The sequence below is a fragment of the Limulus polyphemus genome, unplaced genomic scaffold (assembly GCF_000517525.1).
Source record: "Limulus polyphemus unplaced genomic scaffold, Limulus_polyphemus-2.1.2 Scaffold247, whole genome shotgun sequence".
In the NCBI taxonomy this organism is placed as follows: domain Eukaryota; kingdom Metazoa; phylum Arthropoda; class Merostomata; order Xiphosura; family Limulidae; genus Limulus; species Limulus polyphemus.
Genome location: NW_013665857.1, coordinates 427,409 through 442,034, shown reverse-complemented (window position 1 = coordinate 442,034; position 14,626 = coordinate 427,409). Strand labels below are relative to the sequence as shown.

At 32.6% G+C, this 14,626-nt stretch overlaps 1 protein-coding gene across 7 annotated transcripts in view; it reads right to left on the bottom strand.

The window, feature by feature from the left end:
- Positions 1-14,626, bottom strand: part of LOC106478764 (disks large homolog 1-like) — a 124,391-nt gene that overhangs the window by 20,052 nt on the left and 89,713 nt on the right. For all 7 annotated transcript variants that reach the window (XM_022382404.1, XM_022382405.1, XM_013939326.2 and 4 more), the window contains 3 exons: positions 14,304-14,507; positions 13,215-13,401; positions 12,571-12,655 (listed from right to left, as the gene is read on the bottom strand). In XM_022382404.1, coding sequence (XP_022238112.1) covers positions 12,571-12,655; positions 13,215-13,401; positions 14,304-14,507 — 476 coding nt within the window. The remainder of the gene's footprint in view (positions 1-12,570; positions 12,656-13,214; positions 13,402-14,303; positions 14,508-14,626) is intronic.

Sequence of the window (14,626 nt, the reverse complement as noted above, 5' to 3'; positions counted from 1 at the left end):
TAGCTTTTTTCCCCCCAAAAAAACTTTGTCTTTAAAATAATAGTGCGTCTTATATTCCGAAAAATACGGTACATACTAGTTACACGGAAATCAAACAACAAATAGACTAATACACAGAGTAGCACCACCAATTAGTGTGCTTTTCTTGTTTGTTTTAAGAAGCAGCTAAAGCAATGTTCACAATACTACATTTCTTTCCATGCACATTTCCCACATTTAAGTTGCTTATATTTATCAAACAAAATAGTATATTTGTAGCCAAAATGAGATTTCAAAAGAAGAAACAAAACTACAACACTCTGTCTCTGTTTACAAACTTTGCTCATTATACGTAAAATATGCATGCTTATTACTCTTTTCCAGAATTAAAAATGGTATACCTTTTGCTTTATCTATTACATTACGTGCCTCTATAATACGTCTACAAAACTTACACTCACCACTTTTACCTACTTTTGATTCTAGAGCCAAGCGAAGTTTTCCAGAAAATTTCAAACTTTTTCAGTACACCCAATCTTTGTCAAGCAGTAAAAAAATAGTGCAAGTGTTCTTTCTTTTAGTGACATTGGTGTGAGGAGAAAAGTTCAATGTGTTCAACTGGGCAAAATTTGATTGTGAAAAATATTAAATATGCTTTAAAATGGCTTTCAACATAACCCGTATTTCACCATTATTCACCACTAAGGGAAGCGACCCTGAAAAGTAAGCACATTAAGTGCAGTAGTGAATGCTGGTGGTATGTTTTATACCTGTATACGTTCCATAAGTCACATGGTCATTTTTACTGCATAAATTATCACTACGACAGAAAAAAAAAAATCTTACGCAGTTCAATTCGGTGCGTGAACGAAGGAGTAGAGACCAAATACTCGTATCACGTGACCAAGTTATGGAAGCCAATGGCAACAAGCGGAACGGAATTTAATATTACGTATTGCCAAAATACATACAAAAACAATGGATGACTAACTGGATATAAGAAAAGAGGCCGCCCACATTAATTTCCAATAATAACAATATGTTCTTAGAATTAATAATTAAAGACAAAATAACCATATGTGTAATATAGCTGAAAAACATTTTTCTTTGCGCTCTTTCTCTTGTTGCCACACCCACCCACTCTGTCATGTGGTTTGGCTGAGGTTAAGTGAGTGACTTCAAAACATATGTATTACAAGTATAAGCCAAAGTTCCCAAGAATAATGATAAATTATAATAAACTATAAAATTATTTGATTTATAACGGAGGCGTACACGTTCGCCAAAATTCTACATAGGTTGAACTATTTTTCTTCTTGTGACGGCTTTGTGTTTTGTTTTAATAGCAAAATAATCAAACCCCGGATTTTAGCGTTGCAAGTACGTTATTGTTCATTATATTGAAAGAGCTTAAAGAGTAGAGAGTATTGTTCATTATATATACATGTTTCGTATACACGTATCAATATACCATGATAAAAAAATTTACTTCTTGACATCTTTTTAAATCGGATATCACTCAATTTTTGTCTCACCTCCATTCATTCCTTACATAAAATAGATGTAGAACATAAGAACTATTGTTTATTTGGTACTTGAGTGAGGCAGTGGCGCTTAATCATTCTTTGTAACCATTATAAATCAATCTACTAAGATCCACCAAAGTATGGGTAATATTGAAATTGTCGACCAGTAATAGTCAGCAGCGTGTTCGTTGGTAAGATCCTGGTACAACTGAATACAAAAAAAAAGGGGGGGGGATGGGGAATGAATTTTCATTGGTGTTGTTCACAGTGTGCATGTTGGAAATTTTTGGGAGCCGATGTTCTTGTTCACTATATTGTTAAATACTTATGGAAACCGTCACAAGAGTCTACCGGTGGGACAGCGATAAGTCTGTGTTCATTATATTGAAATATCTTAAAGAGTAGAGTATTGTTCATTATATTGAAAGAGCTTAAAGAGTAGAGTATTGTTCATTATATTGAAAGAGCTTAAAGAGTAGAGTATTGTTCATTATATTGAAAGATCTTAAAGAGTAGAGAATAGTGTTCATTATATTGAAAGAGCTTAAAGAGTAGAGTATTGTTCATTATATTGAAATATCTTAGAGTAGAGAATAGTGTTCATTATATTGAAAGAGCTTAAGAAGTAGAGTATTGTTCATTATATTGAAAGATCTTAAAGAGTAGAGAATAGTATTCATTATATTGAAAGAGCTTAAAGAGTAGAGTATTGTTCATTATATTGAAAGAGCTTAAAGAGTAGAGTATTGTTCATTATATTGAAAGAGCTTAAAGAGTAGAGTATTCTCTACTCTTTAAGTTCTTTCAATATAATGAACAATACTCTACTCTTTAAGCTCTTTCAATATAATGAACACTATTCTCTACTCTTTAAGCTATTTCAATATATTGTATACTACTCTCTACTCTTTAAGATCTTTCAATATAATGAACACTATTCTCTACTCTTTAAGCTCTTTTAATATAACATACATTACTCTCCCATCTATAAGGTTTCAATAAATAACGAAATCTCACTTCACTTTTAAACTCTCTAAGATACCCTTCACTGTAACGAAACACCAGTGTTCTGTTATTCTACATTGTATAACCTTTCTTTATAATGAAAATTATTCTATACTATATAAGCTCTTTCAATATATAGTCCACCGGTGGGTCAGCGGTAAGTTTACGGGCTTCCAACGCTAAAAACCTAGGTTCAATTTTCCGCATGGACAGAGCTCATAGAACTTTGAACTAAAACAAATCTTTATAAAACAAATATATATATAATAATTGTTTGGAAAAGGGACGTACATGTACTTACAATACTCTAATACGGTAGTTCTCAAGCTTTTTAGGCTTGCGTATCACGTTTTATTTAAACGTTTTTCTGTTTTGTTTTTTTAAGTACGAACCCAGGTCTAATTTAAAAAAGGAAAGGAAAACCTAGCAGCAAAAATTAATATTTTAACACTTATATATTAATGGGATTGTTTGTTTGTAATTAAGCACAAAGCTACACAATGGGCTGTCTGTGCTCTGCCCACCACGGGTATCGAAACCCGGATTCTAGCGTTGTAAGTCCGCAGACATGCCGCTGTGCCACTGGGGGGCATATTAATTGGAAGGATGTGATTTTTTTTCTGACACAATTGAAGAATATGTGGTGCGATTTTTGTCAATTCGAAGAAAAGAAAACACAGGGAAGTCTATGCAGGCGGAGGTGAGGCTAGAAGTGAGAAGTTTACGTACGCGGGAAGCTCATATTGGGCTTATTACAAATTTTATAATTTTTTTCACGTACCACACTTTGAGAATCACTATCCTAATAATTCTTAGGAACTATTTTATTTCATGGTGTCTAAAGAGGATATACACTGCTGAAAACTTGTCTCTTTATGTTACAGTTTACTTTTAAACCTATGGCAGAATGCATATTCTGACATATCATATAAAGCCGTGGATTTTCGAACTATCAAATATAACGAGCTCTTATGAACTGTTTCTAAAACGTAAGTCAGCAAAAGTAGTGGGGAAATACAGCGCGACGTTTGAAAACCTCACAAACCTTAATGATAAGATAAATGTATATTTTCAGCGTTTAATATGACGAAAAAAAAAAGCTCTTAGAAGAAACCCTTGGGAATGTGTTCAGTTTGTCTAGTTTTAACAAGAAATATCTCATTTGAACTAATATAGAACAGTTTAAACTCAGTTGACATTCAGATATAAGTGATTAATGGAATGTATAAAAATCTCCACCATCAAAATACTATACGTTCGGTATACACAGGTAGGAAATTAGAACTTAAATTGTCCAACTTACATCTAATGTTACTACCAACAAGGCTTAGTGAATAATAAATCAAACTTGTAAAAATGAAACAGGATTCCAATACAACTGCTGATTTTCGAGTAACTATCAACTTAATATCCCCCCCTCCGATTACGTTTCAGCCAAGTATTATATATATACATACACACACACAGAGGATATGCGTATATAAACTTTAAGTAGAATAAAAAAGACAAATGCTTGCGGGAAGAGTTTTAACACTTCTAGTTAGCTTCATTAGACAATATAAATAACGTATCAACAACTACTATGTCTGTTGTATCTCAACTAGCCTGATGAGCCATGGTATTGGGTAAAAAGCCTTGTCGGCTCTGGTTATAGCAGATATCATATGGTTGACATACTCTTTATACATTTTTCTTTACTTTCACACATAAATTCTTACAATACACAAAGTACAGTACTTCCTGCCAGTATGCTGCAACCCACATATTGCTCTTGACAGTTTTAGTCACATACATAGAGGAAATGTTAGATATATAGGCACTGAACAGATATAGTTTCAATTCCGAATGCAAATGAAAGGCAGGGAGGGAGGGAGGGAACAGCCTAACAATTATCATTCAATCATAAGCAACTGGAAAACATTTAGAGAAAATTTGTAAATGCGAAAATGGCAACCCAAAAATATTTCCACAACGATGCTGGCAAAATCTATCTATTCTTACCATAAACATAATCATTTTCAGACTTTTTTTTGTTCACACTGAACTTTCTATTTTTGGCGAGTTTAATACTTTTTTTGAACTATGGAGTGGAAGGTACGCTAAATATTATATTGTGTCAAAAGTCTTTAATTTATAGTTACATACGACGTTATGAGCCTATAGACATACTTAACTGTCATCTCTACCTTGTTTCATTACTAGTTGGCAGCTCAACCCGTATCCTGATTTGTTAGTTAGGTTTGATGAACGGCAGAACGAAGCGCATAAACCAACAGGCAGTAGAGAAATCGTTGTCTTTTTTTTTCACTTGGATAACATTACGATGTTATTACATAGAAAGTAACTTAAGAAGAATCATACGAATTAGGGTAATCTTATCAGAAAAGACAAGACTGTGTATAAAGATGTGTGTGTATGTGATAACTATGACGTGAAACAATGAAACCCACGTCATTCATATACGTTTCACTGAAGTTAAAAGCAGACTGGTTGCCGGTGTTGGGGCGTCTGTAACTTTACAGACGTCGACAGGGCAAACCCAGTACCTGTCGGCTTACATATGGAGGCTTGTCTGTTCAGCCCATGTTGGGTAATGAGCACGAGGGTGAATCAAGTATACTGACAAACACGGTTTTATTACATACGCCTACTCACATAGGCCACAATACGGGCGTTACATAGGTCTTGAATACATCCGTTCATTCTTTTCATGGATTGTAATTATTATGAAATCAATTAATAATTCGGTTTTCCTATTTCGTCATCTGTTGTGATGTGTCTGTCGCAGTCATTTTCCTTAATGTCGAGAAGACAGTTTTTACACTACACCAATGTGCACTACGTATTGAGCAAGATTTTATCTTTGATGTAAGCGCTGAACTGGCACTTAAGTGTCGTTTTCAAGCGACGTTACGTGTATGGGAATTAGAACAATAACCTCAGCATAACGCCAACAAATAAACCTTACCTTACAGTCAAAAGATTAGCGAAAAAAAAAAAGTACTTAGAAGCCCATTTAACAAATGAAAATAAGTGATTTACTACATTTGTACGGACAACGTGACTTTCTTGAGTGGTTTTGTTCATCTGTATACTCTTTCAGGTTCTTTCATTTATCTGGGATCAACTTGTAATGTATACTTTACAAAACCACACATGTGACAGGTTAAACCTTTTTACGTCTAGGGAACTATATCAGTAACAGGAATGTCCTGCAATTCTCTTTATTTGCAGTCTTAATTTATACACATTCACTAACCAGAAAAGCCTAGAACCTATTCAAGATATGAATTTTATCTACGAAAGTCGCAAAGAACTGTGAACCGGGTAAAAAAACAAAAACAAAACAGATACACGATTTTCAAACAACGAAAAAATTAAGGTCTCTTACATTTTTTTACCCAAAGATTAACTTAAAGCATAATTTTTTCTTTTATCATTATATAAAATATTAACCATAACACACGTCCCGAAACAAATCTCATTTCTATATCTTGATGTTACCTTAAAATGCTAATAACCTTATTTTCAGTTGCTTTTTCTGAAAACGGAAGTATTCTTATGTTTCCTTTTTTGCTTTAGTAATTTTATTTTAGCAATACAATCTCTAAAGTCTGCTTGAAAAAACTTGGGAAGCTTAAGAAATATATAGAGAAATTCTGTACAGATACCTAAAACCTTGTTAAAGTATTTTTTTATGTTTATTTGTCATTCTGCAAAGTACGGATGACAATCTTGAAAGTTTCGTGACCATATTAGTCACGATCGTGTCTTCACAGAAAGTTCTAGTACATTTTGAATAACAGTAACTATATTGAAACAGTAAGTAACCAAAAACACACGTGATACAGGCGTTTCTTGGTGCTATTTTAATGAACACACATACACAAAAAAAAACACCATTAGAAATACAGTTCATCGATACTAATTTAAGGAATATAGATCGCGTGAAAGTAAGTATGAAACCAAAACCAAAGCACTGGAATTCTCACGTGCTTTATATTTCAGTTCCACAGATGGACATTTCTACGTAACATAATGCTTTAAAAGTTGATAGTCAGAAAAAAGATAAAATCAAGGAAGTGAAAGAAACACGATATTCTATAAAAAATTCTTATAATGGGATTTCCCAACACCACCACGATATATAGAAGGATACTTAGATACGCGATAGAATCAAATGTCACTTCCTCCATATACCGTGTACTAAATTCCTCAACACTTCATGCGATGTAGTTAGTTATTAATCATGACTGAAACGTAAAATATGCAATATAAAAATGGATTGTTGTATCATTAAAAAAAGGTCTTGGAAATATTTTAAAAAATGTACATAAACAATAATAACACGTTATTGTGCTATTCAGCCGAAAATAATACCAAAACCAATAACACAAAGCTACACAATGGGCTATCTGTGCTCTGTCCAACACGGGTATCGAAACCTGGTTTCTAGCGTTGTTTGTCCGCAGACATACATGCCACTGGGGGGGCGTATATCACGGCACTTACTAAAAAGTTGACCTATACGGACACGGCATCGGGTTAAACGTATTTTCAATTTTTGAGCAAAAGCTGATGAACGGATTTTTACGTCTGTGTTAAAGCTTAACCTGGTAAACGGACGTAACATAAGTTAGACACTTTTTATATAAATAATACTAGAATGATGATATCGCACAAATTAAACTTATTTATTTTGAAATTTTAAAACGAAAACTGATAGACAAATAAACCGAAAATGTAATTTATTTTCAATTCTAAAACAGAAATCAATGTACGGGAGCAGTGCAAATTACGCCAAACTAATTACATAGCTATTGGTGCTTCCCCCTTGGTAGACGGACCTGGGTCTTGTCTATGGTGCCCTACATTGTAATATTGTGTTAGTTTATTGGGATTTCCAGCATTCAACAAACAGAGACGGAATATTTACATATTAAAACTAATCCCAAAGCCACATCCAGAATCTATAAAATAAACATTCTTCGAGTGTATGGTTATAATCTTTGTTACTTACTATCATCCTTACCTAGTATATATTTAATGCCAGCATAAGGACACTTCTATGGTATTCTACGTTACATACGAGGTAGCCATGGTATATAGAAAAGTACTAAAAATTATTGTAATTCACAAAAATTGGCAGTTCTCATTAAGTGGTAGTAGAAAATCGAAGAACTATGTTTACAACATTATCATATGCTTCAAGCCTCTAGAGGCGGCTAGTACATACACACATCAAGATAAGTTGCAGGGTGGATCAGTATATGAATGGAGAGGTTGAAGTATAGGTTGTAAGCTAAATATGGGTGGATGGAGGTAAAAGTGCGAATGCAGGTGGAAAGTGGCTGTATAAATGGGACTTGAAGGGTGGTGAAACTGGGCTGAACAGATTAGTAGTTCGTTAGATTGCTACACTCAGTTAATGAGTTTATAGTTCGTTTAAGTACAGAAAAATATGAAGAGGGCTGTGGAAGAAAGGGTGAATGCATAAAAGTTGGTGAATAAAATAACATCACGTTTTTTAGACAGCTGGGTATATATCAATGGTTGAGTACGCAATAAAAAATAATTGCATATGTAAATAAACAAGTCACGTGAAAATTACAGCCGATATAAAGCAATGGAACAGAATGTATCAGAACTACAGTTTGACATTGTTTGTTGTTAAACCGTTGTATATTTCAAGCAACTAGAGAATGAAATAGGTGTTCATACTGTTCCATATGAGCACCTATGGATTTTTGTGCTATCAGACCACAGCCCTCCTAAATTTGATGGGTTACGGAAATCATGCAGGGAGAAGGAGTGTGCTTTGAACACAACAACCTTACGATGGAACCTTTCGCAATGGAAAATTTGCTGTAGGGCTATTGCCAAGACGCACATTCGTAAGTTGAAGTATGATTTTGTTTGTTTGTGATTAAGCACAAAACTACACAATGGGCTATCTGAGCTCTGCCCACCACTGGTATCGAAACCCGGATTCTAGCGTTGTAACTCCACAGACATACCGCTGTGCCACTGTAGGGCTTGAAGTATAACCGAGAGGCGATATGGACTGTAATGAGGAGGCGAGGTTCCAAAACAGTCTTAGTATAATGTCCTCAACCTCAGTATAAATATATCTTAAAATTAGATCATTATAACTCAAAATAGTACTTAAAGGTTTTTGGGTTACTATTGAATTCTCCATCTGGTAATAACAAATAAACATCTACTGGGGTATAAAATAATCAAATTGGATGACGTTTAAAGATATTCTTAATAAAAGGTCAACTACCAAACTTGTTTCATTAAGCTGTAATTTATTGATCAATAAAGTTTCCTTTGTATGTAAATATTTCTAGTCATTCCCCTTTTGTAAGAATAACGCACGAAGTATTACCACGTCACATTCACGGAGAGCATGCTGTTACGTATACTTATTTTCCACTAACAAAATTGGATGCTATTTCATGCACTCTTGAAGCCACTTAGTAGTACGTCGAGTAAACACAGATTTACGTATAGGGCATTTAAATTCATAAAGTACATTAGAAGATATAGTTTTAATCATGAAAATATTTGTAGTCCACATTCAGTTTAAGAGTTTTAAATGAATTTAAGGGTAAGCATGTTTGTTAGTAAATAGCAATATTGTTGACATTAGTAGCTTTGGAATATTACATTTTAACAAAATATTCTAGTTTTATTATATCAACAACATTATTAGGGAAGTCATTTTAATCTCATTAATGTTATCAATACCTTTGTATTAATATGCATATTATTTTTTAAGCTCAATGAATTAAAATATTAACTTTTATTAAATAAATATGAAATATCCCAATCAAAATTTAAATTTAAATCAATGAGTCTTTCTATGATGATCTTCACAATCAATTTCGTCATTGTTATTTTTCATTAGCGTATCTAAAAAGCAAGTTGATGATAAGCTGTAAATTGCATATTATAATTGACTATTGAGATCCTTCAAATTATTGATTAACACCTTTAGAACCTTTAAAAATGGCAAAGGTATCATCAACATATCTGCATTAGTACACACAGAGGGTTGAGTACATTATATTAAAACGATTATGGAACCTTACCACATCATTATAATCCATTTTGCTTTATCTGATGACTATGCATCTTTACAATAGCCCTGAAGCATAGTCCTCATTGCAAATGGCTTTGCATGAAATAGCATGAAAACCCATTTCATTCACCAGTGGATAAAGGTATTCAACAGCTGAAAGAATATGGCATGGAGACAGCTTGTGGAAACTTGATTTGTGTCACTTTTGCAGCTGGAGACCCTTCCATATTATGTTGCATACTGTTTCTTGGCTTTTATTATCAACCTTTGTTTTTGTGGATTATAAAACATTGCAAGTTTCTTACTATGGTTGAGGTATTACTTGTTGCAGTTTTTTTTCTGAATGGTTCTGGTGCCCCAATTGATCCATATTCCTTATCTTTCCAGTGCCATTACGTATAAGGGATATCCCCATCTTGGAAATTCTAAACCTCTAATCTGAATATATTTTTATGATCTGAGCATAAGAATATTTTGAATTGGAAAGGGCTGTTACATACCCTTCCAAAAAGTAATAAATTTTTGGTGGCATTACACTACCTATGAAACATCAACCAATTTCAAAATGTAGTTCTGACACATGCATTTCCAGTATGAGTTTATAATGGTTATTATTATCATGTGACTTTCCAATTTGCATATTCAAAATCATTTTAATATAATGTATTAGACCCTCTGTCTTCTACAAATGCTTCAAGTACAGAATTGATAGTCACGAATATACACATTTTGAAAAAATTAAAACTGTACTTTAAAATAACAAAGTATTTCACATGAATAAATATTGTTCCAAAGTGTTGTGCAAAATTGTATAAGAAATATCTGCACATATCCATCCCTAGTTTTGAACTGATAGATAACAGTGATTATGAAAGCTGATGAAAGAATGGTTTTAAAAACATTAAACTACCACAGAGAGGATAGTTTGATCTATATTTGACAAGTTACAGAACACAAAAAAAGATTTACAACTGGCAAATTTAATTCACAATAAATCATCTTCACTCTGGTTGTCAAAATCCAAGCTAGTTGACTTTTATCAGTTAGTTATACTACTTATAACTATCTTAAGATTGAAAAGTTGTGATTTATAGAAACTAACCAACAGAAGCTAAACCCTCGCTCTTTCTACATGGTGTTTGAGTATGATTTTTTATTATTTGAAAAAAGTTTATCTTTTAGCTTTCTACATTAGTAGCATGTATAAGAGTACAGACAACTGGTAGTTATTCTCATTTACAAAGAATATACACACTAGTAGGCATTCTCATCGTGGATACATGTAGTTGGTAATTATTCTTATTGAGGATACATGTACTAACTGCGGGTTATTCTCATTGAGGATACATGTACCAACCAGTAACTCTCATTGAAAATGCATATGCCAACTGGTAGTTATTCTCAACAAGGATACATGTAGTTGGTAGGTATTCTTGTTGAAGATACATGTACTAGCTAGTAATTCATATTGAGGATACATGTACCAACTGATAGCCATTCTCACTGAAGATGCACATACCAACAGGTAGTTATTCTCATTGAGAATAAAAGCACCAACTGGTAGTTATTCTCACTGAAGATGCACATACCAACAGGTAGTTATTCTCATTGAGAATAAAAGCACCAACTGGTAGTTATTCTTGTTGAAGATAGATGTACTAATTCATAGTCATTCTCATTGAGGATACATGCATCAACTGGTAGTTACTCTAAAAAAAAATGCTTTTGTCACTAATTGAAAAAAAAAAGAAGAAAAAACATTCTACTTGCAGAAAACAAAATCACCCACACAAGCCTGAGAACCAATCATGACTATTTTTTGCAAAAATTATGAGGGCTAAGGTACATTTTTTTTACATATACATTTAAACAAACTACAATATAATGGACTCAATTTATTTTATAAAATTATTTTTCTTAATTATTCTTTAGTGGGAAAAGGAGTTACAAATTCATTAAATCTGATGATGGTGATGATTTCTGAGGAACAAAAGGTAAACAACTCATGCTAAATTTTCAATCAAAGGTACATTTTGAAAGTAGTTCTTGTAAACAGTAATCTTGGATGGTCTGTCATTGTTTAAAACATGTATATTCCAAAGAATCCACCACCACAAAAAACACAAGGATCACAGATAAATATATATAATGTACAAAAACTAAATCATGAAAGAAGAAAGTCTGAAGATTGTTTAAAATGGAGGTGTATATTACATAGAAATGTAAAGAAAACTGTGAAGAACTAATTAAGAGGTGGGTGAAGAAATAAACACTTTCAGTAAAGTGTGATTTTAATAAACTTGATATGGCCTTAAGTTCCTCATTGTATTGTCAGTTTAGGACTTTTACACTACTGTATTAAGGTACGTGTGCTGCATATAAATGGCATTTCATACATACTTTTGACTGCCATAGTTCATTCTGATGAGTTCTGATATAAAATGTAAACTTTTCTGAGCAGTTACTGTGGGTAGGCAAAATATATATGTCTGAAATGCCATTTTTAAACACTCCTAATCTGAAATATTTAAAGGATAAAAAGCAAGTGAAGAGAGACATGTGAAATTAATATTGATTTTAATTACTTTTCTTAAGCCTAAAAAGCCTCATTGTTTTGCCAACTTAGGCATTTTATACCACTGCATTTGCTGGAAACCTTTAGTAATCCTAAATTCTTGTTTCTCTAAAAAAAAAGAAAATTTAGGGTTACATAAGTAACTGAATAAGAAGATAGTCAGCAACATTGGTTTCAAATCAAAGGTAGGCAGATATCAAATAATATTTTTTACACACCTCTGATTTCAAAGCCATATAAAAGACTTAAGAGGGATGGAAAGAAAAACCCATAATTTCCAATGTATGTAATTATTTATCTATTCTTCATTTATAAAAATCATACTTGTTTATTACAATCACACAAACTGCATCATATACAAAACACTTGATTAATGTGAGAAAGTAAGAGAACCATACCTTGTGATGTTTTCATCTGTTAATACTCTGGAAGGGCACATGTTGGATGGAGGCTCATGATGAAACTCACTGACTGATACATTTGCTGGAAAGAAAACCATTATACATGATAAATACAGGCAACTTTTACCATGGACGACAAAGCTTCACATAATAACAGATATATTAAAGTAATACTCTCATAATATAAGAAGACTGCTAAGAAATCATATATATATGTAACTACATCACCTAATTTCAGGACATATTAATATGATGCCCTTTTGGTATCAGATTATTGCCAAATCACAAACACAGTGACTATATCCAAATATGTCAAACGTATTAGTGTAATATACTTCTGATGCTAAATAACTCCCTAGAGCATCAACCACATATAACGATGATTTATATCAAAACACTGGGATGTGAAACTCTTCGCAATAGTTTCCACATGAAAAAAAAAATCTTTAAAAAATTACCAAAATTATACTTATGTAATATCTTTCTCATATCACATGCCTATTGATACAAATATGGCTATACATTATTACATGGAATTAATGGCAACACGAATAAGAATAAAAAAAAAATTTAACATCTGGCAAAAGTAAATAATAAAATATGATCATTAGATCATTTAAAATTCAGCAATTCTTACTTACAAGAAGGTGGTGTAACTGTATGTGGAGCATAGTCCTGAAGAGATTCAGAAGCTACAGCTGGTGAGGTGTGATTGATATAAGCTGGTGGTCTTGACTTAGCTACTGTTAAAATGACTCTGTCTGATGTGGCCTTTAGAGTAGCAACAGCTTCTTCATGAGTGACATTTTCCAGGTTCTTTTCCCCAACCTTTCAAAACAAAGAGAAAATGCTACAATCAACTTGTGGTTTAAAATAATGACATTAATAACTGAACATGTAAAGAGCATGAAAACAACCATGAGCCTTCCAGAAATATCAGTAAGTTTACTAAACATTTCACTTTATATCTTCTTTGGAAGAATCCTATGTATATTTTCAAACTGAGAGTTAAACCACTCTGAACATAGACCAAGTGATCTATATAACTTTCCAGCTTTGTTAAACCAGTCTAAGCCTAGTAATGTCACTTAAGCTTGTATTAAGTGCTTCTGAAAAAGCCGTAAAGCAAAGAACGAATTTAATATGTTCTTCTGATGACTCGGAAAAACTTTCTCTCTGTTTATTATGAAATAAATAATTCGTTTAGCAGTACATGCAATAAACAAAAATTAAACTTGCAAAATATTACCTACTTTCAAAGAACTGAAAAAAAATTACTTGTATAGAAATGTCTACTGTCCATAGAACAGTAACTGAAAATACAGAAAGTACACACTTAACTAACATATTTGTAAAATGCAGCAACAAAATTAATCAAAAAGCTTATTCTAAAATATTTCAATACACTTTTTGAAATATATAATGTAACCAATGTCTAAGAAGCTAAACTATTTTAACTCCACTAAATTTACAAAAAAATATTTGTGTAGAATTTCAAAATACTCATTTTTGCACTATTTGAGGATCTGAAATTTAGTGTTAAACACATTACCATCCCAAGAAAATTAATTGATATTTGTAAAACATCAATAGTGTGTGTTGTGTGTGTATATATATTATCCAACACAAAGTCAAATAATATTGTTTTTAGATAACAGATAATAACCTCCATTAACCATCATAAACATTCATGGTAATAACACAACAGGTACTAATAATGACCAACTTACAGCAACTAGTTTGTCCCCTACTTCAAGAATTCCTTGAGAGAAGGCTGTGCCTCCTTCCATGATTTTGGTGATGAAAATACCATTGTCTCCTGGTATGTGCTCATTTCCTATTCCTCCTGCAATACTAAATCCTAGACCCCTGGTCCCTTTCAGGAGTTCCACTTCAATAATGTGATTGTGTTGTTCTTGTCTTCGCTTCACAAACTTGGAAAAACACATACAATGTAAAAACAAAAATTAACAAATAAATACACTTTCCTGAGCATACTCAATCTACAAAAAAATGATCAGACAAGTGGTTTACCCCAAGTACTGTATAATAA